A 23,216-nucleotide genomic window follows, 5' to 3' on the forward strand; every position below is an offset into this window, starting at 1 on the left:
TCCTGCCTCCCCCAGCTCCTGGCCAGCTCCAGATCACAGGCCGGGCTTGTGAGCCTCTGACACCCTCTAGGTCAGTGGTCACCACTTTGATGTGAGGAAACTGAGGCACAGGTGGGGGGAGTTGCCTGCTGATTGGCCAGGATGTGGCTTCTCAGGGCACAGACTTGTCTCCTTCCCGCCAGCACCGGGCCCAGAGCCACGGCTCATAAGTGTCTGGCCCATGTTTGCCCAGATGATCGATGAAATCAATAGTGGCACCACCCTCTGGGTGCCTCTCCAGCCCAGGCTACCGCTCCAGGGCCCAGGAGGCCTGATGTCGCCCAGTGCAGGGGTGGGAGCAGGTCTGGAGGAACCCAGGTCCTCTGCCTGCTGGACCCCTCAGTGGCACCCCCAGGTCCCCACAGGAGGGCACTTCAGGGCCCTCACCTGTCCCAACTCTATTAACCTCCAGCACTGGGGACGCCTCTCTCCACCCGCACCCCCTCCCGCGTGTGGGAGGCAGAAGGCGGGCCCCTCCCAGATGCCCTCGTCCTAAGGCCCCGGCACCTGTGATTACACGAGCTCACAGGGTCAAAGGGGCTTCGCCGATGAGATTAAGGCGACAACCCTGAGGTGGAGAGGAGCCTGGATCACCCAGGTGGGCCCAGTGTCATCAGCTGAGTCCTTGAAATCAGAACCTCTTCCCAGCTGTGGTCCGAAGAGGCCATGATGGTGGAGGCGGGGTCAGAGAAAGACGGCATGGCCGGCTGTGAAGACGGAGGAGCCAAGCCGGGGTGGGGGACGCCTCCAGAAGCTGGAAAAGGCCGGGAACCAGATTCTCCCCTGCAGCCTCGAGACAGAGCACAGCCCTGAAGACACCTGGACTTCAGTCTCTGAGACCCGTGTCAGATATAAACCTACTGCACCGTAAGATAGCAAACGTGTGTCATCAAAACCACCAAGTTTGTGACAATTTCTTACAGCAGCCACAGGAAACGAGGACGCCATGGCTCCTGCAAAGTCCTGGATGCCCGCTCGATGCCGGCTGCTGTCTACGGAGAAGCACCACGTACACAGCCAGGATCGGCTCCACAATTTGGGGGGCCCAGTGCAAACTGAAAATGCAGGGCCCCTTGTTCAAAAATGCTTACAAATTTCAAGACGGTGACAGCAGAGCAGTGAGCCAGGCGTGAGGCCCCTCCGAGCTTGGGGCTGTCTGCTGGCACAGCTTGCAAGCCAGTGAGGCCAGCCTTGGCACCGTCCATGTGGTCCCCTTGATGTTTCTGTGACACAGTGCTGTTTCTGTCCCTGTTTGTCAGGAGAGCAAGCTGAGGCAGAGGGAGGGCGTTCCTGGCCCAGAGGGCCTCCCTTCCCAGCCTTGCAACGCCCACCTGGCCTGGCGGGGGGTGTCTTCTGTTGCCCAGGCCCGCGGGGCCAGGAGTGTAGGGTCGTGTCTGTCTGCAGTGGCCTGACCACCCGGGCACCATCCCCTCGGGAGGATGCAGGACCTGCCCATCCCCAGGCTGGCCACAGAGAGGGGCTAACCTTCTGCGGGCCCCTCTGCCCGCCCCCTTCTGCCTCATCCTGGCCCCGCAGCCCTGACCCTCCCTGATTAGAGCCAACGCTCCTTTGCTATCTTTGCTATCTGTAAACTGCCCTGGGTCCAGGCCAGATGAGGGGAAAGCCCCGGGGCCGGAGACCCAATCCTGCCCTGCTGAGCCGCCAAGGCCCGGGGTGGCCAGATGCAGAAACTCCCACAAAGAGATGAAGTCACTTGCCCGGAATCTTGCTCCAGTTAGGACCTTCCCCCTGGAGGCCACCCTTTGCCCATCCTGGGGGGAGGGGTCTGGGGCACCCAGGGAGAGGCAGGTGCTCTCTGGCCGCAGCCCCTCCCTATTCCCCTCCCCCAGCCTGCAGCCTGCTGTGACTTGGTCTCTCCTGAGTGACCCTGTTATCTGCCAGGGCTACACCAGCAGCCTCCTCCCAGCCACAGAAGGGCCACAAGGGCTCGCTCAGGGTGGGGACCTCCTGGGGTGCTCAGCACCAACCTCACCTGATGGATCCTGGCCCTCCCTGCTCTCGGCCCCGAGGACATGAGGGTCCCGTCTGCGGGGACCTTTGCCTCCAGCTCTCCTTAGAGCCCGATGGGCCTCATTCCCTAGAGCCTCTGGCTCTTTCTCCCACGCGCCCCGGTCACTGTTCCTCTCTCCATCTATTTGGGCACAGGGGTCCTTGTGGGCAGATCCATCGAGGGCCATGTTTGGGGGCTGGGTTTGCACCGGGGTCTGTGTTGCCACAGGGCTGCACCCGCAGAGGGCAGGAGGAAGCTGGAGAGGGCAAGGCCGGCCCCTCTGACCTGGGCTTTCCCTCCAGCTGCTCAGTCACCACCGTCCAAGGCCTCCCGGCCATGGAGGCACCGGCCCTGCTCCCCCAGACTGCCTGAGGCTGGTCCAGGCTGCTTGCCTGCCCTCCCAGCTTCCCCCACCAGCCCCTGGGCTCCTGCCAGAGAAATGCAAAGCCACATCCCAGCTCGGGACAGGCCCGGAGGCCCTCATACCTTCCCCCACCTCACCTTGCAGCCACATCCATAAGCCAGCACGTCCCCAGGTGCGGGGTACTGTGGATGAAAGGACACCGCAGGGAGAAGCAGTGAGTGTGGGCAGACGGGAGCAATCAGACTCCTGATTCGACAGGAGTTCGCCTTTCAAGACTAGATTGAGGGGAACTGAGCACACGGGGAATGAATTCGTGTTCTCGTTTCTGCCCAGGGGCGTAAAAGACTGGAAAGAGCCTCCCTCTTACCATTCCAAAAAACACACAAACTGCAAGTTCACAGCTTCCCTAGAAGCCTCGGGGAAGCAAAGCCGCAGGCACTAAACCAGCCCGAAGTGTAAGGGGGCCTCAACAGACCTCAGACACACGGGCCAGCCGGGTGGCACAGAGGTTAAGCACGCACATTCCACTTCGGTGGCCCCAGGTTCACCAGTTCAGATCCCAGGTGCGGACATGGCACCGCCTGTCCAGCCATGCTGTGGTAGGCGTCCCAAATAGAAAGTAGAGGAACATGGGCATGGATGTTAGCTCGGGGCCAGTCTTCCTCAGCAAAAAGAGGAGGATTGGCAGCAGATGTTAGCTCAGGGCTCATCTTCCTCAAAAGAAAAAAACAAGATGTGAGACAAAGTAGATGGACAACAAAGAACTATTTTGAGGAGCCGGCCCCGTGGCAGAGTGGTTAAGTTCCCGCACTCCCTTTGGTTGCCCAGGGTTTCTCTGGCTTGAATCCTGGGCTCAGACATGGCACCGCTTGTCAAGCCATGCTGAGGTGGCATCCCACATGCCACGACTAGAAGGACCCACAACTAAGAATGTACAACTATGTATCGGGGGGGTTTGGGGAGAAAAAGGAAAAAAATAAAACCTTAAAAAAAAATTTGTAGTCAAAAACCTTCCAAACAAAACTTCAGACCCACATGATTTCGCAGATAAATTCACCAAACATTTAAGGAAGAAGGAATGCCACATCTATATAATCTGTTCCCGAATACAGAATAGGAGGGAGCACTTCCCAATGCGTTTTATAAGGTCAGGATAAGACAAAGACATTCAATAGAAAGGAAACTACAGACAATACCCCTCATCAACATCGATGCAAGAATTCTCAACAAAGTATTAGTAAACTGAATCCAGAGATATGTAAGGGAGATAGTACATCATGACCAAGAGAAGTTTTTTGGTTTCTTGTTTGTTTGATAATTTTTTTTAAAGATTTTATTTTCTTCCTTTTTCTCCCCAAAGCCCCCAAGTACATAGTTGTATATTCTTCAGTGTGGGTCCTTCTAGTTGTGGCATGTGGGACGCTGCCACAGCATGGTTTGATGAGCAGCACCATGTCTGCGCCCAGGATTCAAACCAACAAAACACTGGGCCCCCTGCAGTGGAGCACGCGAACTTAACCACTCGGCCAGGGGGCCAGCCCCTTGTTTGTTTGTTTTTAGTTGCTTTTTTTTTTTTAGCAAATCAAGTTCCTCAAAATATAAAAAGAATGACCTCTCACGGCCAGCTACAAATCATCCCAGGAATGCAAGGTTGGTTTAACGTTCGAAGATCAGTCAACATATTTCATCACGTTAAAACACAAAAAAGAAAACAATTATCATGTCCTTAGATGCAAAGAATTTTACGAACTTCAACACCTATTCGTGATGAATAGAAATTCTCAGCAAACAATCAAGACAGCACGCCCCATTTACCAGGAGAAACACAGATCAACGGAACTGGAGAGAGAGTCCAGAGTTAGAGGCGAAGCCAGCGGATGTTTTAGAAAGACACAGTCATCCAGAGAGTAAAGGACGGTCTTTCAGCCGATGCACTGAAACAGTGAGACCCCTCTATGGGAAAACCAGAGCCTGGGCCTGACCTTACACCATACACACAACCTGGGTGGGCTCGGAGACCTAGATGGCTGGAAAGGGCATCAGTCACACCCCTGAACGAACCACAAATCAATACATTTTCTTGACCCAACCGGAGAACTGAGGTCACAGGCAAACTTCTAACCCGCCATGTGGAGAGCAGCCCGACTGAGCGCTCGGTCACCTGGGACGGACACTGCTGGAGACAGCTGGGGGCAGGCGGCCCCCAGTCAGGCTGGAGTCGAGCAGTGTCGGGGCAGAGCGAGGCTCCCCTAGGGCACAGGAGGGGCCCACGGATGGCCCACGGACTATGTGGGGTGGGTTGGGCTGCAGGCCGAAGGTGACCAGCAAGCCTAGGGAGAGTGAGGAGGTGGGGAGGATGGACAGCCAGGGACAGTGGTCAGCCCTGGCCGCGGAGGAGGGGGGAGGGGGGGGGGGGGCCTGGTGGGGGAGTGTCCAAGGAGGGCCGGCACTGGTGTCTTCTGTTATCTCACCATCGCTTCCTTCTGCCTCTCTCTCTGCTGGTGGCGTTCAGATCCCCCAGATAATAGGGTACCGCTGCCATCAGCGGAACTGCTCAGAGAAGACCCAGAAATGGTTGTGGTTGGAATCCCCCGCCCCCAGGGGAGTTGGGTCTGTCACCTCAGGCTGGGGAAGCAGGGCCCCTTCCTGGCCCAGGGTTCTCGGACCCTGGGTCTGAATCATCGCTTCCTCCACTCTGGATTGGAGGATGGAGTGCCCCTCCTCTGACCCCATCCTGGTCTGGAAGGATAAATGGGGAGGGGAGAGTGGGCTGGGTCTACAGCAGCAGGGACCAGCCAAGGTAAGGGCCCCCACCAACACCTTGAGATGCAAGTGTCACTGTGCAGAACAGTGGCCGAGCCTCAGATCCGGAGCACTGAGACCCCAGCTCCCAGGCCCGGGCTGACCACCAGTCCCCGGCGGCCCCAACTCCACGGGCACCCCACACCCTGCAGACCTCGGGCCTGGCCCAGCCGCCAGCCAGGTTCATGCTGCCCCTGCTTCCTCCTTCCAGATGCCAAATCTGCTGGTGCTGGCACTGACCCTCCTGGTGAACCTGGGCCACGCGGCCCCTGGTGAGCCCTGACCCCTGAGGCCTGCCCCTTCACCCCATAGGCCCGAGGGTGGTTCAGGGAAACCCAGGGATGTGCAGGCCAGGGAACAGCCGAGCCCAGGGCCCGAACTGTAGCCTGTCCTGAAGGCGCTTCCTGCCCCAGCCCCAGGCCAGGCCCTGGAGCGAGAGGGCATCGTAGGAGGACAGGAGGCCTCTGGGAGCAGGTGGCCCTGGCAGGTGAGCCTGAGAGAGTACACTCAATACTGGAAACACTTCTGCGGGGGCTCCCTCATCCACCCCCAGTGGGTGCTGACGGCGGCGCATTGTGTTGGACCGTGAGTCTCCACGGGGCCTGGCAGGGTGGGGGCCATCCCGGGGATCCCCGCCAAGGGGCGTCCAGGAGGTGGCGCAGGACCCTGAGCTGGGGCCCCCTCTCCCCAGGGACATTGAAGATTTCAGAGACATCAGGGTGCAGCTGCGAGAGCAGCACCTCTATTATCAAGACCGGCTGCTGCCCGTCAGCAGGATCCTCCCCCACCCCTACTACTACACAGTTGAGAACGGGGCCGACATTGCCCTGCTGGAGCTCCAGGACCCTGTCAACATCTCCAGCCGTGTCCAGGTGGTCACTCTGCCCCCTGCCTCTGAGACCTTCCCCCCGGGGACGCCGTGCTGGGTGACAGGCTGGGGCGATGTCGACAATGGAGGTAAATATCAGGGACAGCGGGAGGGCTGGGTGGGCGGGGACCTGGTCACACCCACGGCCCATCCCCAGGGGGTCCCTCTGGGGACAGGGTCCCGCAGGGCTGGCTCAGGGAGTGCGAGTTTGCAGACTCTGGGAAGGGGGAGAGGCGGTGGGAGGCAGCATGTGCCACGCCCAGGGGCTGGGAGCCCATCAGACCCAGTGCCACCCCTCTTGGTGCCTGGGAAAGTCACTCGGCGCACCTGAGCCTCAGTTTCCCCTTGCAGGCAATGAGTACAGTCACAGCTGGTATTTCCTGGATGTGATCTGAGGACACAGAGAAGCGGCACACATAAAGTGTCTTATTATTGTTAAGGGAAAGGGAACAATGCCCACTACTGGGCAGGGTAGCCGACATCGTGTCCCTGTGTGCACAGATGAGGGGACCGAGGCGCCAGGGAGCCAGGGTCTTGCCCGGGGTGGAGTGTTGGTGGGGGTGGCTGCAGCCCTGGCTCATCCTCCGGCACAACCACCTTCACTTCTCTTAGAAGCTCTGGTCCCCGTTTTACCCACAGTACAGAGCAAAGCCTTGGGGGAGCAGGTGCCCTGTGGTGTGCCCCCTGGGCCTTACACGGGAAGCTGAGTGTGTCGTTGCCGGAGGGCCGATGGAGACGCAGCATCCTGTCTGACTGCCCCATGCACAGAGGGGACACCTGAGGCCTGGGCCGAGGGCTGGCGGGAGGCAGAGCTGGGTGGAACTAGGGCTTGGGCTCTGCAAGCCCCCAGCGGCCCGCCCTTCCCTTCCCCACAGCGGGAGGATCCTGGTCCAGCCCCGGGAAGGAGGGGCCAGAGCCACAGTGTTCGCCCCTGCGAGTCCCGCAGCTGGCAGGCCCTGGCCCAGAGCAGGCACCCAGCATCGCTCCTGTTATCATCCCTCTGCCCCCGCGCCATGTGATGACAGGGTCTCTGAGTGCCCCCGCCCTGCCTGCTGATCCTTCTTCCCCCTCACCCCCCAGTCAGTCTGCCACCTCCGTTTCCCCTGAAGGAAGTAAAAGTCCCCATTGTGGAAAACAGCGTTTGTGACAGGAAATACCACACTGGCGTGTCCACGGGGGACAACATCCGGATTGTCCAGGCCGACATGCTGTGTGCAGGGAATAGGAGGCACGACAGCTGCCAGGTGGGCCCTCGTGTCCCCCCGCAGCCCCAACCCACCCTGGCCTCTTGAGCCACCGCTGACCCTTCTCCTCCCCAGGGCGACTCCGGAGGACCCCTGGTGTGCAAGGTGAAGGGCACCTGGCTGCAGGCGGGCGTGGTCAGCTGGGCCAACGGCTGTGCTCAGCCCAACCGGCCGGGCATCTATACCCGTGTCACCTACTACTTGGACTGGATCTACCAGTATGTCCCCAAGGACTCTTGAGCCCCGTCCCCAGGGCTGCCATCTGGATCAGCAGAGAAGCCAGCCCCCTCCTGTCCCCACACCACTGCTTCCTGTCCAGGTGGTGTCCTTCCCGTCCCCTGCCCAGAGCCACCTCCCTGCACGGCCCAGGGAGCAGGCGTGGACACTGGTCCTCATTAAAGAGCATGGAAAGCAGCTGTGGCCGTCACTGTTTCTGCCTGGGGGTGTCACTGAGGGAGAGGAAGGGTGTGCAGGGCACGGCCGGGCGCAGCCACTGTCCCCGGGGGTCCAGCCCTCGAGCTCTGGGTGTTGCCGTGGGGGTGGGCCCTCACCCTCCCCAGCCCCTTGTGTCCCAGGCCGGCTTCTCAGCACGCTGGCTCACGTCTCCTTTGGAGAGTGGCACCGTGCACTCGGGACACATAGAGCAACTGGGACCGTTGAAAAGATGATTCTCGGGCACCCAGGCACCCAGCAAGGGGGTCAGGATGTGGAGCCCAGCCCCCACTCCCCGCAACCCTCCTTCCCCTCACACCATCATCCCCCCCTTTCCCTGCAGGCCCACACTGGGCATGGGCTGTGCAGGATGGCTCTTTGGCCCCATTTTCTCATTTGTGTGACTGTAATCGATGGGAACGCTCTTTTGAGCCCCACCTGTGCCTGCATGCATGTCTGTGATGGTCTCCCGAGCCGCTGCCTGTAGCAGGTGTCATCGCTTCTCACCTCCACCTGGACTCCCCAGTGGTGCCTGTTGTCCAGGCTGCTACTGGGGACTCAGGATGTCCCCACTAGGGTCTTAGGACCAGGTGACCGTGCCTGCACACAAACCCCGAATGTCTGCGGCGTGAGCCAGCGAGGAGGCTGTTGAGAACTGGGGTGTGAGCGTCATCCATCTTCTAGACGATGCCAAACTCATCTCCGAAGGGGCTGTTCCCTCACGCCCCCTCCAGCACTTCGGGAGAATGACCATCACATCCCATGCAGGCCAACATTCAATATTTTCACATGGGCATAGCGGAAGATTACAGAGGTTTTAAATCGCCTCTTTGCGACTATTAATGAGGCTGAGCACCTGCTCGTGAAGGGAGCACACACCTGCTGGCAGGGGAGGGCCGACCTTCTATTGTCAGATCTTGGTCCCCAGAGATTGCCCCGTTCCATCTCATTAATGGACGCACCTGTGTTCCAATCTCTTTTACTGAGATGTGTTCACACCTCTCAGTTGCAGAAACGTGTGCACATCCTTGTTTCTGCTCATGTACGGAAGGCCGCGAGTACTGTCTGGGTTCCTGGGCTGCTCCCTGGTGGGACCATGGAGTCTAGAGCAGATGTCCCGAGAGCTGCCATGGGGCAATGCTGCGTTGTCTCTACCAGGCTCGCTCCCGTTTCTCCTCCCCCAGCCATGGGTCACCGAGCTCCCTTCATCACCAGCCAGCAACGAAGATTCTCGGCTTCACCAAGCCTGAGTCAGGCTCCTGGACCCTCTCATGGGCCCGTCTGGGCACCTCCAGGGAGAATCCAGTTTTAGCAAGAACTCTCTGAGTCAGGGTAGCAGGAATCCCCGGCCCTTGGTCCCAGATCACCCTCACTATCTGACAGAAATCCGTCACTGCCGCCCTTGGTACCGACCGTGCCAGCCTCTGTGGGCGGGAGCCCCATTGGGTTGGTTCAGCCAGAATCGCCCAGACCTCCCGGCAGTGCCCTGTCCACCGGCCCCCTGCTCCCGGCTCCCCTCCCCGCTGTCCCCGCTGTGTCCGGAACGCAGCCCAGTTCTGCGCTGGGGTCGCCTTCCCCCCGTCTCATAGTCTGAAGAAAACGTGCCTTCACCCCTTCAACTTCTGTCCGCCTGGTTTTCTTTGAATCCAATATTGGATACAAACGTGAGACACAATATCTCGTGGGTGGAGTTAACAACCTGTAACACCCTGTCTGTGATACATAAGATATGACACGTGATACATAAGACATAACACAACAGAAGTGTCAGATGCTGCGTTATGGGGAAAAAGCACAACATGCATTCAACTTTTGAAATTCTCGTAAGGAACAGCGTCCCCGGGGCTGTTTGTGTCTGCTGTTTACACTTCTCTCCTTCCTGGGGAGCTGGCCACGCCCTGCGTTGGTCAGCAGTTTGTTCCTCTGGCGGTTCTGCTCCTCCTCTGTCAATTAGGCTCTTAGAGTTCTGGGTTTCTTTTCATCATTTTGGGATTCTTAACTGAATGGATGCATTAACCCTTTGTTTTCCACAGTTGCTGAAAATTCTTTTGTTTGCTTTTTAAACTTGGAGGTGTTTGTGTTTATAGATTGAGGATTTGATTATGCACACACGCACACACACTCTGACCCTAATTCTCCAGGCTGGGGTCCGTGTCAGGCGAGGCTCTAGAACAACCGAGGCAGGAGGCTCTTTTGCGTTTCCAGCCCGGCCCAGCCCCCCCACTCCTGCCCCTGCAGCCGCCAGGGAGGGGACGGAGGGGCACCCGGAGTCCACCTCCCAAGGCACAGGAGTCCCGGGCCCTGGCTCCACCCAGTCAGACTCTCCTGCAGCTTCCGACTCTGATGGGAAACCTGGTAACAGCGCTGGCGCCGAGGCCACTCAGCTTTCCTCTGGATCCAGAAGTCATTTTTAATTACAAACATTATACACGCCCCCCACAAACCCTTGTAAGACACCAACATGTTAAGAAGAAACCAAAAACCTACCCTCACTCCTCCTCCCCCATCCTACTCAGGGACCATCACTCTCCATTGCTGGGGTGATGACTTCCAGAACTTTCTTAAGCCTGTATCACTTGGCCTTGGGCTGGATGGAGTGTGGAGGGAGGGGTATTTCACGAGAAAGGCTCAGTGTGGACAGGGTGGGGGTGGGAAGACGAGGATTGGGAGCTGGAACCCAGAGCCGCAGACCTGAGCTGCCTGGGGTGGGGGAGGGGAGCAGGCTGGGGAATGCTTACACCCGGGGTGTCCTCATGTCCCTCAGACCGGACCCATCTCAGTGTGGCCACTGTTACAGACAGTAGTGAGCATGGCTGCGCCAGGCAGGGTCAGGTCCGCCCTTCCTGGTGGGGTCCACAGGCAGCCTCAGCCACGGGAGCGGCTGGTGCTGGGGTGGGCGGCCTGGAGGAGGGTCCCATCCAAGACATGGGAATGTCCAGGGGTCCTCCCGAGGGGGTCGCCACGCAGACCCACATGACCATTTCTGCTGGGCTGTGGGAGACCTCCAGGCCAGGAGCGCCACCCCAGGGCACGGGGGAGGCCCTCCAGGGCGGGATGCCCCCTCTGCCTGAGCTTGCTCTCCTGACAAACGGGGAGAGAAAGGGCACCGTGTCACAGAGTCATCGAGGGGGCCACTCGGACAGTGTCTGGAGTTTCTTTCTTGACAGCAGGCCTGGAATCCTGGGGGCATCGCGGGCTCTGCAGAGAGCTGCGTGATGGGTGCAGGGGGAGAGGGGTCCCCAGTGCTGCAGGAGAATAGAACCGGACACGTGAGTGCCCTGAGGTCCCTCCTGTGGGGACCCATGGATGGCACTGGGGGTTCAGGGGGAAGAGGACCTGGGTTCCTCCAGACCTGCCCCTGCCCCCTACAGTGGGTGACAGCAGGCCTCCTGGGCCCTGGGAGGGGCAGCCTGGACTCCGACCCTGCTCCCCATGTTCTGGGCTGACCGGGGAAGATCCCCCTCCCTGGTGTGTGGCCACCACAAGCTCAGCAAAGGCCCCGCACACAGAGGGTGGTGCTGTTGTCCACTTTATTCGTCGTCACATCAAACGTGGGACACACACTTCTGAGCCGCGGCTTGGGGCCCAGTGCTGGCAGGGAGGGGACAAGTCTATGCCCCGAGAAGCCACATCCTGGTGGATCATCAGGTAACTCCCCCCACCTGTGCCTCAGTTTCCCCAGATCTAAGAGGGGATCTCAGGCACCCACAACACCGCCTGTGATTTGGAGCTGGCAGGGAGGGGGGAGGCAGGAAAGTCCCAGGGTCCCCTAATCAGCTTGGTCATCAGACCCTGGCTGCACAGATGACAGTTGGGATAGGCCTGTCCTGGGCTGGGCCGCTGTGCCCATCTGATCTGTGGTGGAGACCACAGGACCCAGGGACGGGGGTGGGGACAGGGACACTGGGGAGGGTGGGTTGGCACAGGGACTCCAGTCGCGGGGGCCTGAGCTGTCTCCTCCTGGCTCCATCTGGGCTTCGAGCTGGGACCTTCCTGACGAACCCCCAGGACCAGGCTCCTGGAGGACAGAGGAGAGGGGACAGTGTGCCCCACAGGAACCAGGGAGGGCTTCCTGGAGGGGGCAGCACTGACCCCCCACCCTTGCCTGGGTGAGGAGAAAAGGCTTCAGTTTGCAGGCAGGATGCCTGGGGTCCGAGCTAGCCCTGCTGTGTTCTAACTGTGCACCCCCGAGCTGGCCACTCGCTGCTGGGCGACAGCTTCCACGTGGGACCAACGGAGGGGGACCCTCACTCTCGGGTGTGCAGAAGGAAGAGGCAGGGCCTTCCCGAGGAGCCTGGCCCTCAGCTCTTCCTCCATCTTCCCTCCCTCCCCAGGGGACTCTCCTGGCCCTTCCAGCCCAGGTGTGGAGAGGGGACTGGATTGTCATGGTGGTCACGTGACTATATACATTTGTCCAACTCATTGTATTGTTGACTTAAAATTGGCGAATTTTAAATACGTGTGTGCTTCAATTATACAACAATAAAGCTATTTTTTTTTTTTTAATTTAAAGCATGGAAGTCTTTTTCCAAAGATCTTGGTCGTGAGATATCTGAGCACCAACACGTCTTTTCTCCCAGAAAAATAGGAACTTGCCATGGCCGAGCTTGGGCACACAGACCTTCTGCTGATGAATATTCCAGAGGCAGCCCCCAGAGCAGTGGACGTGGTCATTTCCAGCTATGTGCCATCTCAGGCCAGTCAGCAAATCTTCCAGGCCCTCAGCTTATTTCATCTATAAACAGCTTGCCCTTCGGGAGTGTAGCAGGTGAAGTGTCCTCGTGCAAAGAGTCTGGAGCGCTGGGTGGCCCTCAGGATCCTGGGCATCCCTTCCTCCTTCCTAATTTCTGATGCCTTGACCCCTAGGCTGACCCTCTGCAACCTTGGCTCCCGAGGAGAAATCCCCGAAGGTACTGAAGCCACTGCTCCCTCTTGCTTGCCCCTCCGCCCTCTCCCAGCCCACCTCGCCAGCCCTTCTCATCTCCCCTTCCTTCCAACCCTCGCCCCACTGTAACAGCAGTCTGCTCCAAGGAGGATGTGGCCCAGACGCTGGAAGATGGCTCATGTGCCCAGAGCCTCCACGGGGCGCCTGCACCCTAACCAGGAGAGGTGACCTGAGTCACAGCAGTGGCAGCGTGTGCCAGTCAACAAGGAGCCTGGTCCCAGGGCGTCCCTGCCACTGGCTGAGGAAGAAGACGCCAAGTCCCAGGGGGTGCTGGGCTGGAGGCAAAACCCAGGACGAAGAGGACTGGGGCTGGCTTTGCCCCTCTCCCCGTGGTTGGGGGCAGTGGGGACCTCCTGGCCGGGCTGTGTATAGAGGGCGCATGTGTGCAGCTCTAACTCTCACGCAGGCCCCTCCCCACATGGGTGAATCACAGGCTTTGTGTGGACACTAGGAACCCAGGGAGGAGGAGCTGGGGCTGCAGGTTCGATGACCTGGGAGGACTCAGAGCATCCAGCCCAGACAGTCCTTGCATGAATGGGGAGACTGGGGACCAAGGGGATGGCACCTTCCTGGGTCCACACAGCAGACAGTGAGAGCAGGGGGTTGTCAAGATCCACGCAGCTCCTCACCTGAGCGCTCCCTTTGGAGCCGGCTCATTCTCACAGCCAATCAGCAAACTCAGGCCCAGGACCCTTCTCCATGAGACACCAAGATCAGGTGGCAGCCACGTGCATCCTGCCTCTCCACCACGACGTTCAGGTTTGGGGGTAGGGGGATGGGGCCCCAGAGAGCCTTCAGTGAAGACCCTAGACTCCCCCAGGGAGGGGAGAGGCCTTCCCAGGCCCTGGCAGGGCAGGCTCTGCAGTGATGCCGGCCCTCGGGGCGGGAGAGGAGCGCAGACCGGACGCGGGAGGAGCCGCGACGGTCCAGCAGGAAACTCCAAGGCCACCAGTCCCCAGTGCAGGCCCTCTCGACTTGTCCAGACCGGGATCCAGGAGGGTCCCTTGGGCCCCTCTTCCTAGTCTGCGCGCGGCGGGAGGACAGGAAGAAAGGGAGGGGCGGCGAGAGCCCAGCGTGACCCTCGACATCCCAGCCCCCAGACAGCCACAGCCGGGACCCGCTTCCAGCCCGGCCTCGGTGCGGCGGGCGGCGATGGGGACCTGGGGACCGGAGGGAGGGACGGCGGGGCGGGGCCGGGGCGGCAGCAGGAGCCAATCGGGGCCGCTCTCCCTCCCTCCTTCCCTCCCTCCCGGCGGCCGGCGGGCGGGGCGGACGCCAAGCCGGCTCCGGCGCAGACAGCGGCGGGTGGGGGTCGGCCGGGCCTCTGGCCTGGAGTCCCTAGCGCCGGGTGCAGCCGCGAGAAGGCCGGGGCTCGGGGGCGGTGGGCGGGGGGGGGGACTTTGGGGGGGCTCCGCGCTCGGAGGGCGCTCAGGCCCCGCGCTCGCGACGCGGAAGCTTAGGCGAGCGTAGGTCCCGACGTCCCGGGACGGGGAGCGGGGAGGGCGCCTGCTTCCCACCTTGCGCGGAGGGGTCTGCACTCACCCCGCGGGGGCCCCGTGTTCTGGGAGCCAGACGTTAAATAGTAAATAGAAAGCTCCCAAAGATAGAGACTCTAAAACAACGGAAAACAGTTGTTTCCTGGCTTTTACAAGAGGGACCCTGCGAAGTGCGCCCTGCCCCGCCCCGGGGAGCCTCAGGCCTCTGCTTTGAGAGCCGCCCCTCCGCCCCACACCCAGACCCCCAGCACGCCGTGCCCCCCTCGTGGTCTCTGCGCGGGCAAGCGTCCTGCAACCCCTCCCTGGTTGTTTGAATGAACAGGCTAGAAGAGCAGGTGACCAAGCATTTACTCTGCAGGTGGGTGCTGGCGCCCCCAGGGACCCCCAAGCTGTGCTTCCATCCTGGCCCTGGCTCTTTGCCTTAAACAGGTGAAGTCCAGCTGCTGGCCTGCCTTCCCGTTCTTTCCCCTAAAGCCAGGATTCTGCCTCCAGCTGTCTTCTGGCCACATGGAGTTGGTGAGGGAGGTGGGGGGCAGGGAGTGCAGGGGGGTGGGGTGAGTGGGTGGGAGAGGTAGGGACAGCAGGACAGAGGGGAGAAGGGACACATGGAAATGGGCATCTTGGGAGAGAGGATGCAAGAACGGCAGACCCAAGCTGGAGTGGGATCCCGTTGAAGGAGGGGTGCCAAATGATGCTGATGATGGCCACAGAGATGGAGGGCTGGGGATCGGTCTACAGGACGGACTCTCCCAGCGGGACGGTCAGGTCCTTTGGACTCGTGGAGCTGTACAGGAAGCAGGAGGGGACATGATGGGCTGTGAGTCTGGTGGCGTCCACACTCAGACTGGCTCTGGCAGGGAGAGGGCAATGTGCTCGGAAGCTTGTTCAGACCCACAACGACCCTCTGCTCAACGCTGGCACACTGAGTCGGATCCAGGCGTGAGGAACCCAGGGCAGGGCCCGCCATCCAGGGTCCTTGTCCCTGAGAAACGCAGTCTGGCTGGAAGCAAAGACCCCGTGTAAAATCCCAGGTCCATGTGAGAAGACGACTCAAACTTTGCCGATGGAGAGTCCCCGTGGGGCGGGGCCTGAACTGGTGGGCACACAACCGATGCACCTTGCATCCTTCCTGGACCAGGTGGACAGCCAGGGAGGTGATACTGAGAGGGTGAGGTGGGTGATGGGCAGCCAGGTGCAGAGAGGCGGGCAGGAAGTGAGGACGGAGGTGCGAGCTCCACAGGAGGAGGGCCAGGTGGCCCCTGCTGGACCAGAGAGGGCAGAGGTGCCAGTGAGGGGAGCTGAGTCTGGGGCTGGGGGATGGGTCAAGCACATTGGGAGCTCCCTCCCCAGCATCTGAGGAAGTTACCCTGGGAGGTGGATGGGGACGGGTGTGCCCGCTGAGACGAAGGGTGTGGAAAGCTCAGGTGAGGCAGGGAATCCTCCATCCGAGTGTTTCTGAGTTCCTCCAGGAGGCCGGCCTCTGCCCGATACCCCATGCTCCTTCTCAGATGCCCGCACCCTCAGTACAGGGGTGGAGGTTAAAGTCAGCCCAGCGGGGCTGCTCCTATTCCCAATGCCCCTCCCAAGGGGTCGGGCTCACTGGGCAGCGGAGGGACCCACACTGCTTGAGTCTGTGTCCTCCATCTGCCACTTGCTTGTTATACGGCCTTAGGCAAATTATTTAACCTCTCTATGCCTCACTTTCCCCATCTGGAAAGTGAGGGTAATTGTACCTACCTCCGGAGGTTGTCATGAGCAAAAAATAATCCACACAGTGTGCTTGGAACAGTGCATGCCTGCAGGAAGCCCTAGTAACTGTTGGTCATTCTTTCCAGAACTTGAGTCTACCAAGAACATTCCAGGAAGTGTCCTGGCACCAACAGATTCATGAAAGGTTTATTTACCCCCTAATTACACCTGGGACCAGCTGATTGTGCATTCATTATCGCACTTACTAAAGTCAAGCTGACAACTGTAGTTCAGCCTTGAGAGTGACCGTCCCTGATCGTGAATTATTTTCGTGTGGAATTCAGTGTTGAGTTGCTTTATGATGGTTTTGTTTTGGTTTTAGTTTTCCAGTATTGTCAAAGAGCATTTTGCTCCTTAAATATTTTCTGCTTTCATGCACACCCATGTTCACAGCAACATCATTCACAATAGTCAGATGGCGGAAGCAACCCTAGTGTCCAACGACCGATGGATGGATGAACACAATGTGGTCCATCCACATGATGGAATAATATTCAGCCTTGAAAAGGAAGGAAATCCTGACACCTGCTACAACGTGCATGAACCGTGAGGACACGATGCTCAGTGAAATAAGCCAGACGCAAAAGGACAAATGCTGTATGAGTCCACCCATAGGAGGTCCCTAGAGGAGTCAAATTCATAGCAACAGAGAGTAGAAGGGTGGGCGCCGGGGGCTGAGGGAAGAGGATGGGGAGTGAGGGGTTTTTTTGTTTTTTTTATTGAGGAAGATTGGCCCTGAGCTAACATCCATTACCAATCTCCCTCTTTTTTGCTTGAGGAAGACTGTCCGTGAGCTAACATCTGTGCCAACCCTCCCCTATTTTTGTATGTGGGATGCCACCACAGCATGGCTTGATGAGCAGTGTACAGGTCCGTGCCAGGGATCAGAACCTGCGAACCCCAGGCTGCCAAATCAGAGCATGCGAACTCAACCACTACACCACCGGGCTGGCCCCGGGGAGTGAGTATTTAATGAGGACAGAGTTTCAGTTTTATAAGATGAAAAAGTTCTGGAGATGGACCGTGGGGATGGTCACACAATGATATGAATGTAGTTACTGCCACTGAGCTGTACACTTAAAGATGGTGTGGCCGGACCCCTGCACTGTGTCCAGCGGGTCAGGGCCTGGGTTCCAGGGCAGCCAGATGCCCCAGCCTCAGGACTCGCCCCTTTCTCCCAGGAAGGAAAGCACGAGGAGCGCCAGGAGCCACCTCTGCGGGCAGAGAAAGGGTGGAGGGCGTTCAAGCCCCAGCATCTGGGGGCATCAGGAACGGCCCTCCTGAGCCTTTCCATCTGGCCACAGCTGGAAGTGCTGACGCCGCCCATGGCCAGGATGCCTTTGCTTGAGTCTCCCCCGCTGGAAAGACCAGGGGTCTGGCGAAAGTACAGACGGGGCTGCCGCCCCACACAAGGCTCAGAGCCAGCTTTGCCCCTGCCACCCTGGCCTTGTCGGGGCCCACACCACTCCAGGCCCAGGAGGCCGGGGAAGGGGGGGGAAGGGGAGGCCTACCCCTCTTGCCCTCTGAAGACCCCCTCACCCCGAGAGACGTCCTCTGAGAGCCCAGCAGGGACTCCAGTTCTTCTTGCACCTTCGTGCCATCTGACTCTGGTGTTATTGTGACCCCACGGTGGAACCACACCAGCCCCTCCCCCCGGGCCTTGCACCTCTTACCTGCCCATGGAGGCCCCGGAAGCCCCTGGTTCCTGGGGTGGAGACCCATGAAGCCTGCACAAGGATGTCAGGGGGGGTCGAGCAGAAGGATGGATTGGGGGCACAGGCATTCAGGGTTCTCTGGGTGCTGGCAGCTGGCCATGGTGATTGGTTGATTCCTGAGGTGACCGGGAACACTCTTCGCTCCCTCACTACCCAGCCAGGCTGCAGATAAGAAAGGTCAGCCCTCCCCTGCCACCTGGGCCCTGCTTGGACTGAGAGCTCGGTCTGGCCAGGGCCCCGGGCTGGGTCCCTTCGCCGACCAGGTCTGCTGCCTCTAGTCCAGCCTCCTTGCTCAGGCTCCACCTCCAGTGCCCTGAGCGGCACCACCCCAAGCAGCGGGGTGAGTCTCTCCTGGTCTGGGTGTAGCTTCCATCAGGCCTGGGCTCTGTACCCTCTGAGTATGAGGCACTGCCCCGGCACCCTGTGCGTCCTCCCTGGAGACTCTCGCCTTCTCGTCAGTGGCTGAGACCACCTGGCGGGCCATGACCCTGTCCTCAACTGCTGCCCCTCTTGGCCGAACCCCTCTGTCTCCTCATTCTGCCGTCCCCAGGGAGGAGGGCCCAGTCCCTCCCTTGCCACCTGGACCCCAGCATCAGGCTCAGGGAGACAACCACCCCGGGGTGGCAGAGGGGAGGCCGCACCTGCCCGGCCCTCTCCCCAGGATCAGGCTTCAGGAACCTGGGTGGGAATTGAGGCGGGAATCCCAGGCTGCATGACCTTCAGCATCCGCTGGTCCAGGTGCAGAGGGAACATGGTGGAGGAAGGAGCGGGGGTTCCCGGAGCAGCCTGACCCTCAGAGCACGGTCCCTGGGAGCCTCTCTTATCTCTTGGCCCCTCGGCCAGTCACTCCCCTTCCCGCCCGCCCAGAGTGGCCTTTCAGCTTCCCATCACAGTGATCTTCCCAGCGGAGCCTGTGGGTGGTGGAAGGAGTGGTCTTGTGGGGTCGGGACAGGCTTAAAGCAGAGGCTGAGGGACCAGTGCTGATCAGGATTAGAAAGCCACCCGGCTGTGCAAGCAATGAGAGGGTTGTGACCTCGCAGAACAGCTCCGGCCAGCGCCCCTCTGTCCAGGCTCCGGCCATGCCCAGAGCCGTGCGCCTTGCTGGGCCACCCTTTAAATGCAGTGAACGTGTGCCAGGGACTACTTTTTGTGGTAAAATACACATAACGTAAATTTTACCATTGGAACCATTATGCATGTACAGTTCGACGTCCTTTAGCACATGCACGATGCTGTGCGACCATCGTGGCCATCTGGCTCCAGAATTCGGCCATCCCCTAAATGGAAACCTGTCCCCATTGGCAGTCCCTCCCTGCTCCCCCAGCCGCCAGGGGCTTTTGGACGACACTGTTTTAGCGATGTGCCGTGAGCACATTTTTACGTGGTTTAAAAACCTAACGAGAAAATTTCTCTCTTGTCTTCATGATGAAAATAATTAATTTTTTTCTGATTACAAACATGATATGTTTCAAAACAAAAGATGCAGCTATTTGGGAAGTTATGGGGAAGAAACTAAAATCACCCCACGCCCCACCACCCAGCGTTGCCCCCCCTCTTCCAGATCCTTCGCTAAAATGAACATCCTGCATCTTCATCTTTGCTCATTTGTCACCAAACTGACAAATGACACAGCCCAAATCCAGGGAGCTCCCACCCTGGAGGAGCCCCCGGGCACTGAGAGACGTTGCCCTCTTCGGGGCGGGGGGACACAACTGCCTCTCTTATGGCCCCCTTGGCAGCGGTGAGAGGCAGCTGGGAAAACCCATGTCAGGGTCCAGGTCACACCCCGAACCCTGTGTGCCAACTGCCAGCCTCATCTCAGGCAGGCACAGTGCGTATCTACATGGCCCACTCACCCATGGAGGGAGAAATCCAGCCATCCCATTTCCACCGAGGCACTCCCTCATTCAGTAATTCACTCATTCATTCATTTATATAAAAAAACTCTCTGGTTCTACTGGATGCCTAGACCCATGGAAATTACAGAAATGGGACAAACACAGGGCCTCACAGGGCTCAGGCCAGCAGTCACTCTGGACCGTGGGCAAGGCTGGGAAGGGGTATGACCCGTCCCTGGGGCCAGCCCCCTCACACCTCTGCCAAGGGAGGGAGAAGAGGTGCAGGCTCTGCCCCCCAAGAGGACCATGTCCACCAGTGCCTGGGAGCCTCCTCCAGAGTGGCCAAGGTGCCTGCTCTGGGCTGCCCAGGAAAGCACACCCACATTTTGGCCTCTTCTTCCAATTCCTTGAATCCTATTCCAGCTTCAGCCCTCTGCACCCCTGGGTCCAAGCATCACCCCTATTGAGACAACCCCCGGATTTCTCACTCAGCCTCCAGCCCCACACGCAGATGCCTAAGGGGCATTTCTTCCTGGATGCTGCCCGGGCATCTGTAACTCAGGCTCAACCAGAGAAGACACCTTGGGAGGGTCAGTGAAGGCTCTCCCTGAATGGTACTCAGGTGAGCAAACATCTCCCCAGAGGAGGAGAAGAGATATTTGCATCATATCAGGGTCACTTTAACTCATTAATTCAGAGGACAGACCCTGCCTTACAAGAGAAGTTGGATGGATGAAGGAATGGATGGACGGATAGATGGATGGATGGATGGAAGGACAAGTGGATGGATGGAAGGATGGATGGATGGATGGATGGATGGACAGATAGAAGGTTGGGTGGATGGATGGATGGATGAATGGATAGATAGTTGGGTGGATGGGTGAATGAGTGGATGGATGGATGAAAGGATGAATGGATAAGTGGATGGATGAATGGAAGGATGGGTGGATGGAAGGATGGATGGATGGATGGATGGATGGAAGGATGGAAGGAAGGATGGATGGATGGAAGGGTGGGTAGATTCAATCCTGGGACTTGGATAAATTCCCTTTGGAACCACCCGCAGTATCACATGGTGAGCTCCAGTGCAGGAGGGCAGAGGTAGGGGCTGTGGCCCCAGAGTGCAGCTGACACTGAGATCCTCACTCTCCCCTTCCAAGCTTGGAAGGGCATCAGCCCCAGCTCAGCCCTCTACACATCAGAGCTTGGGGACACCCTCTCCCCCAAAAGCCACATTGCCCTTGGCCACTCAGTCCCATCCCATGGAGACTCTGGTCACTTCCCAAGCTCTTCAGTCGGGTGGAGACAGCAGAGCGAGGCACTCTGCAGCCTCAGAGCCTCTCACCCCTGCCCTGCCCTGGCATCTTCCTGCTCCATGTCCTAGGGTCAGGGAAGTCTGGAAGCCAAGAGGCTAGAAGACGAGGTCGAGCTCACAGCAGGGCGGGTGGGACCAAGGTCGAAGCAGCGAGCTCTGGGAGGAGGAAGATGCAACCCCTCCAGGCTGACCCAGACTGGAGGCAGCAGGGCTGGATCAGGGACACCTCTGGGTTTGCTGTGTGATCCAGGGCACGGAGGTCTGAACACGAGAGTAGACCCAGGAATGTTGCGCGGGGCACAGCCACAGCCCGGGCTGACCACTCCCACCAAGTGCCAAGAACCTCTCACCCTGCAGGTGCGAGGGTGACAGGCAGGGCAGGGCGGGGGCGGAGACGGCATGGCGCCACAGCAGGCGTCCAGCCCTTGCTCCTGCACGCAGCGTGTAGTCCTGGATGATCTTCCTGCCTCCGCAGCTGTGACTGGAGGTGTGTGGTACCGCTGGTCGCAGGTGGCCTCTCCATCCCCTGCATGCGTGCCTACTGCAGGTGGGTGGGCAGCACAGTGACTCTGGGGTGACAGATATGGAAAGCAATAGGATATATGGAGTATATGAGGAAGCCATTTGGTGTAAACCTAATTCGGCCTGACTTTCTTTTTCCAAAGGGGCCTGACATGGTCATCAAGCATGCATTGTATATCTGCTTTAAACATTTCCTATGGCAAGAACAAAGGCCCTTAAGATAAAGGTGCAACTTCCCCCAACACTGGCTTTCCTTAAGGATAAGCATCTTTCCTTAGGCTGGGAGCTGATTGTTGTGCTCACCTTTGACCACCCAGCTCACCTGTGACCACCCAGCTCAAAACAACAGACCTGCCACTCTGCTGTGTCCACCGAGACAGCAGACCTACCTGCTGTGTCCATCAATCGCTGTGCCGAAGGAGCAGTCTCGTGACTATTGTAAAAGGGACATTTCAGTCACATGTGAAACATCCTGTTTGGGGGTATATAACCACTCTGTACACCCCACTTCTTTGGTGCCCGTCCTTCCTTCAGGAAGAAAGACCCCAGGCCACGGTCCTCACATTTTAGCTCAGAATAAACTCTCCCAAATTTTCATTTATAGAATGGTTATGGATTATTTTTGCCGACAGGGGAACAGAAGAGACCAGAGGCTGGTGGCATGGAAACCCACCTGCCCATCCACCCAGCAGTCCTGGTCCTGGGGTGCAGCCAAGGGCCCGGGGCCAGAGGACAGCCTCTCACACTGCCCTGTCCTCAAGCCTCGGCCTCAGGGGCTGGCGGGGATCTACAGGGAGGTCATCCAGTCTCTTCTTGGTGACAGGGCTGAGGTGCAAGCTTTTAAACAAGATGCTTTTCTGTAATTGTCGGGTTGGACCTTCATGTGAGGAAAGCCCCCTGGGGGCTGGTGGTTCAGACGGGAGGGTGCCTGGTGGGAACCTCAACGGGAAGGTGAGTGTGATGGTGGATACCTGTCATTGTCCGTCTGTCCAAACCCACAGGACACACAGCCCGGGAGCAACACTAATGTCACCCGGGGGCTTTAGTTGATGAGATCGCATTGATGTGGGGTCACCAACTGTAACAAATGCTGCTCGCTGGTGAGAGATGTTCCTAACAGACAAAAGTGCATGTGGGGATGGGACTTTCTGTGCACAATTTTCTATGAACCTAAAAGTGCTCTTGGGGCTGGCCCCGTGGCCGAGTGGTTAAGTTCGCGCACTCCACTGCAGGTGGCCCAGTGTTTCGTTGGTTCGAATCCTAGGCGCGGACATGGCACTGCTCATCAGGCCACGCTGAGGCAGCATCCCACATGCCACAACTAGAAGGACCCACAACGAAGAATATACAACTATGTACTGGGGGGCTTTGGGAAGAAAAAGGAAAAAAATAAAATCTTAAAAAAAAAAAAAACCAGCATTTGGTTTAAAAAAAAAAGTGCTCTAAAAAATAAAATTGATTTTAATTTTTAAAAAATTTGTTAGAAAAAGCAGAAGGTATAAGATAGGCTCAAGGGGCTGGCCCAGTGGCACAGTGGTTAAGTGCACATGTTCCTCTTTGGTGTCCTGGGGTTCGCTGATTCAGATCCCAGGTGTGGACATGGCACCCCTTGGCAAGCCATGCTGTGGTAGGCGTCCCACATATAATGTAGAGGAAGATGGGCATGGATGTTAGCTCAGAGCCAGGCTTCCTCAGCAAAAAGAGGAGGATTGGAGGCAGATGTTAGCTCAGGGCTAATCTTGCAAGAAAAAAAAGATAGGCTCAAGGCAAAGAGGGAGAGCCGAGGGAGGTGCCGGGTGTGCAGGTGACGAGGCGGAGTGGGGCGTCACAGAGCAGGGTGTGGAGGGAAGGCACGAACACTGTCATAGTGAGCCGG

General features: G+C 58.6%; 1 protein-coding gene across 1 annotated transcript; it reads left to right on the top strand.

Annotated features, from left to right (window-relative positions):
- Positions 1-5,198: 5,198 nt before the first annotated feature.
- LOC124242292 (tryptase beta-2-like) lies at positions 5,199-7,742 on the top strand. Its single transcript, XM_046667182.1, has 6 exons — positions 5,199-5,214; positions 5,428-5,488; positions 5,630-5,801; positions 5,908-6,173; positions 7,165-7,328; positions 7,404-7,742. The coding sequence occupies exons 2-6, from the start codon at positions 5,428-5,430 to the stop codon at positions 7,566-7,568; spliced, it is 828 nt and encodes a 275-aa protein (XP_046523138.1). The 5' UTR covers positions 5,199-5,214; the 3' UTR covers positions 7,569-7,742.
- The last annotated feature ends 15,474 nt before the right edge of the window (positions 7,743-23,216 follow it).

The sequence above is a fragment of the Equus quagga genome, chromosome 7 (genome assembly GCF_021613505.1).
Source record: "Equus quagga isolate Etosha38 chromosome 7, UCLA_HA_Equagga_1.0, whole genome shotgun sequence".
Classification (NCBI taxonomy): domain Eukaryota; kingdom Metazoa; phylum Chordata; class Mammalia; order Perissodactyla; family Equidae; genus Equus; species Equus quagga.

Excerpts from the sequence above, each read along its gene's own strand:
- LOC124242292 (XM_046667182.1), top strand. The coding sequence starts at position 5,428 with ATGCCAAATCTGCTGGTGCTGGCACTGACCCTCCTGGTGAACCTGGGC. Across the intron at positions 6,174-7,164 it reads GGGCGATGTCGACAATGGAG|TCAGTCTGCCACCTCCGTTT; the intron begins GTAAATATCAGG and ends CTCACCCCCCAG. Across the intron at positions 7,329-7,403 it reads GGAGGCACGACAGCTGCCAG|GGCGACTCCGGAGGACCCCT; the intron begins GTGGGCCCTCGT and ends TCTCCTCCCCAG.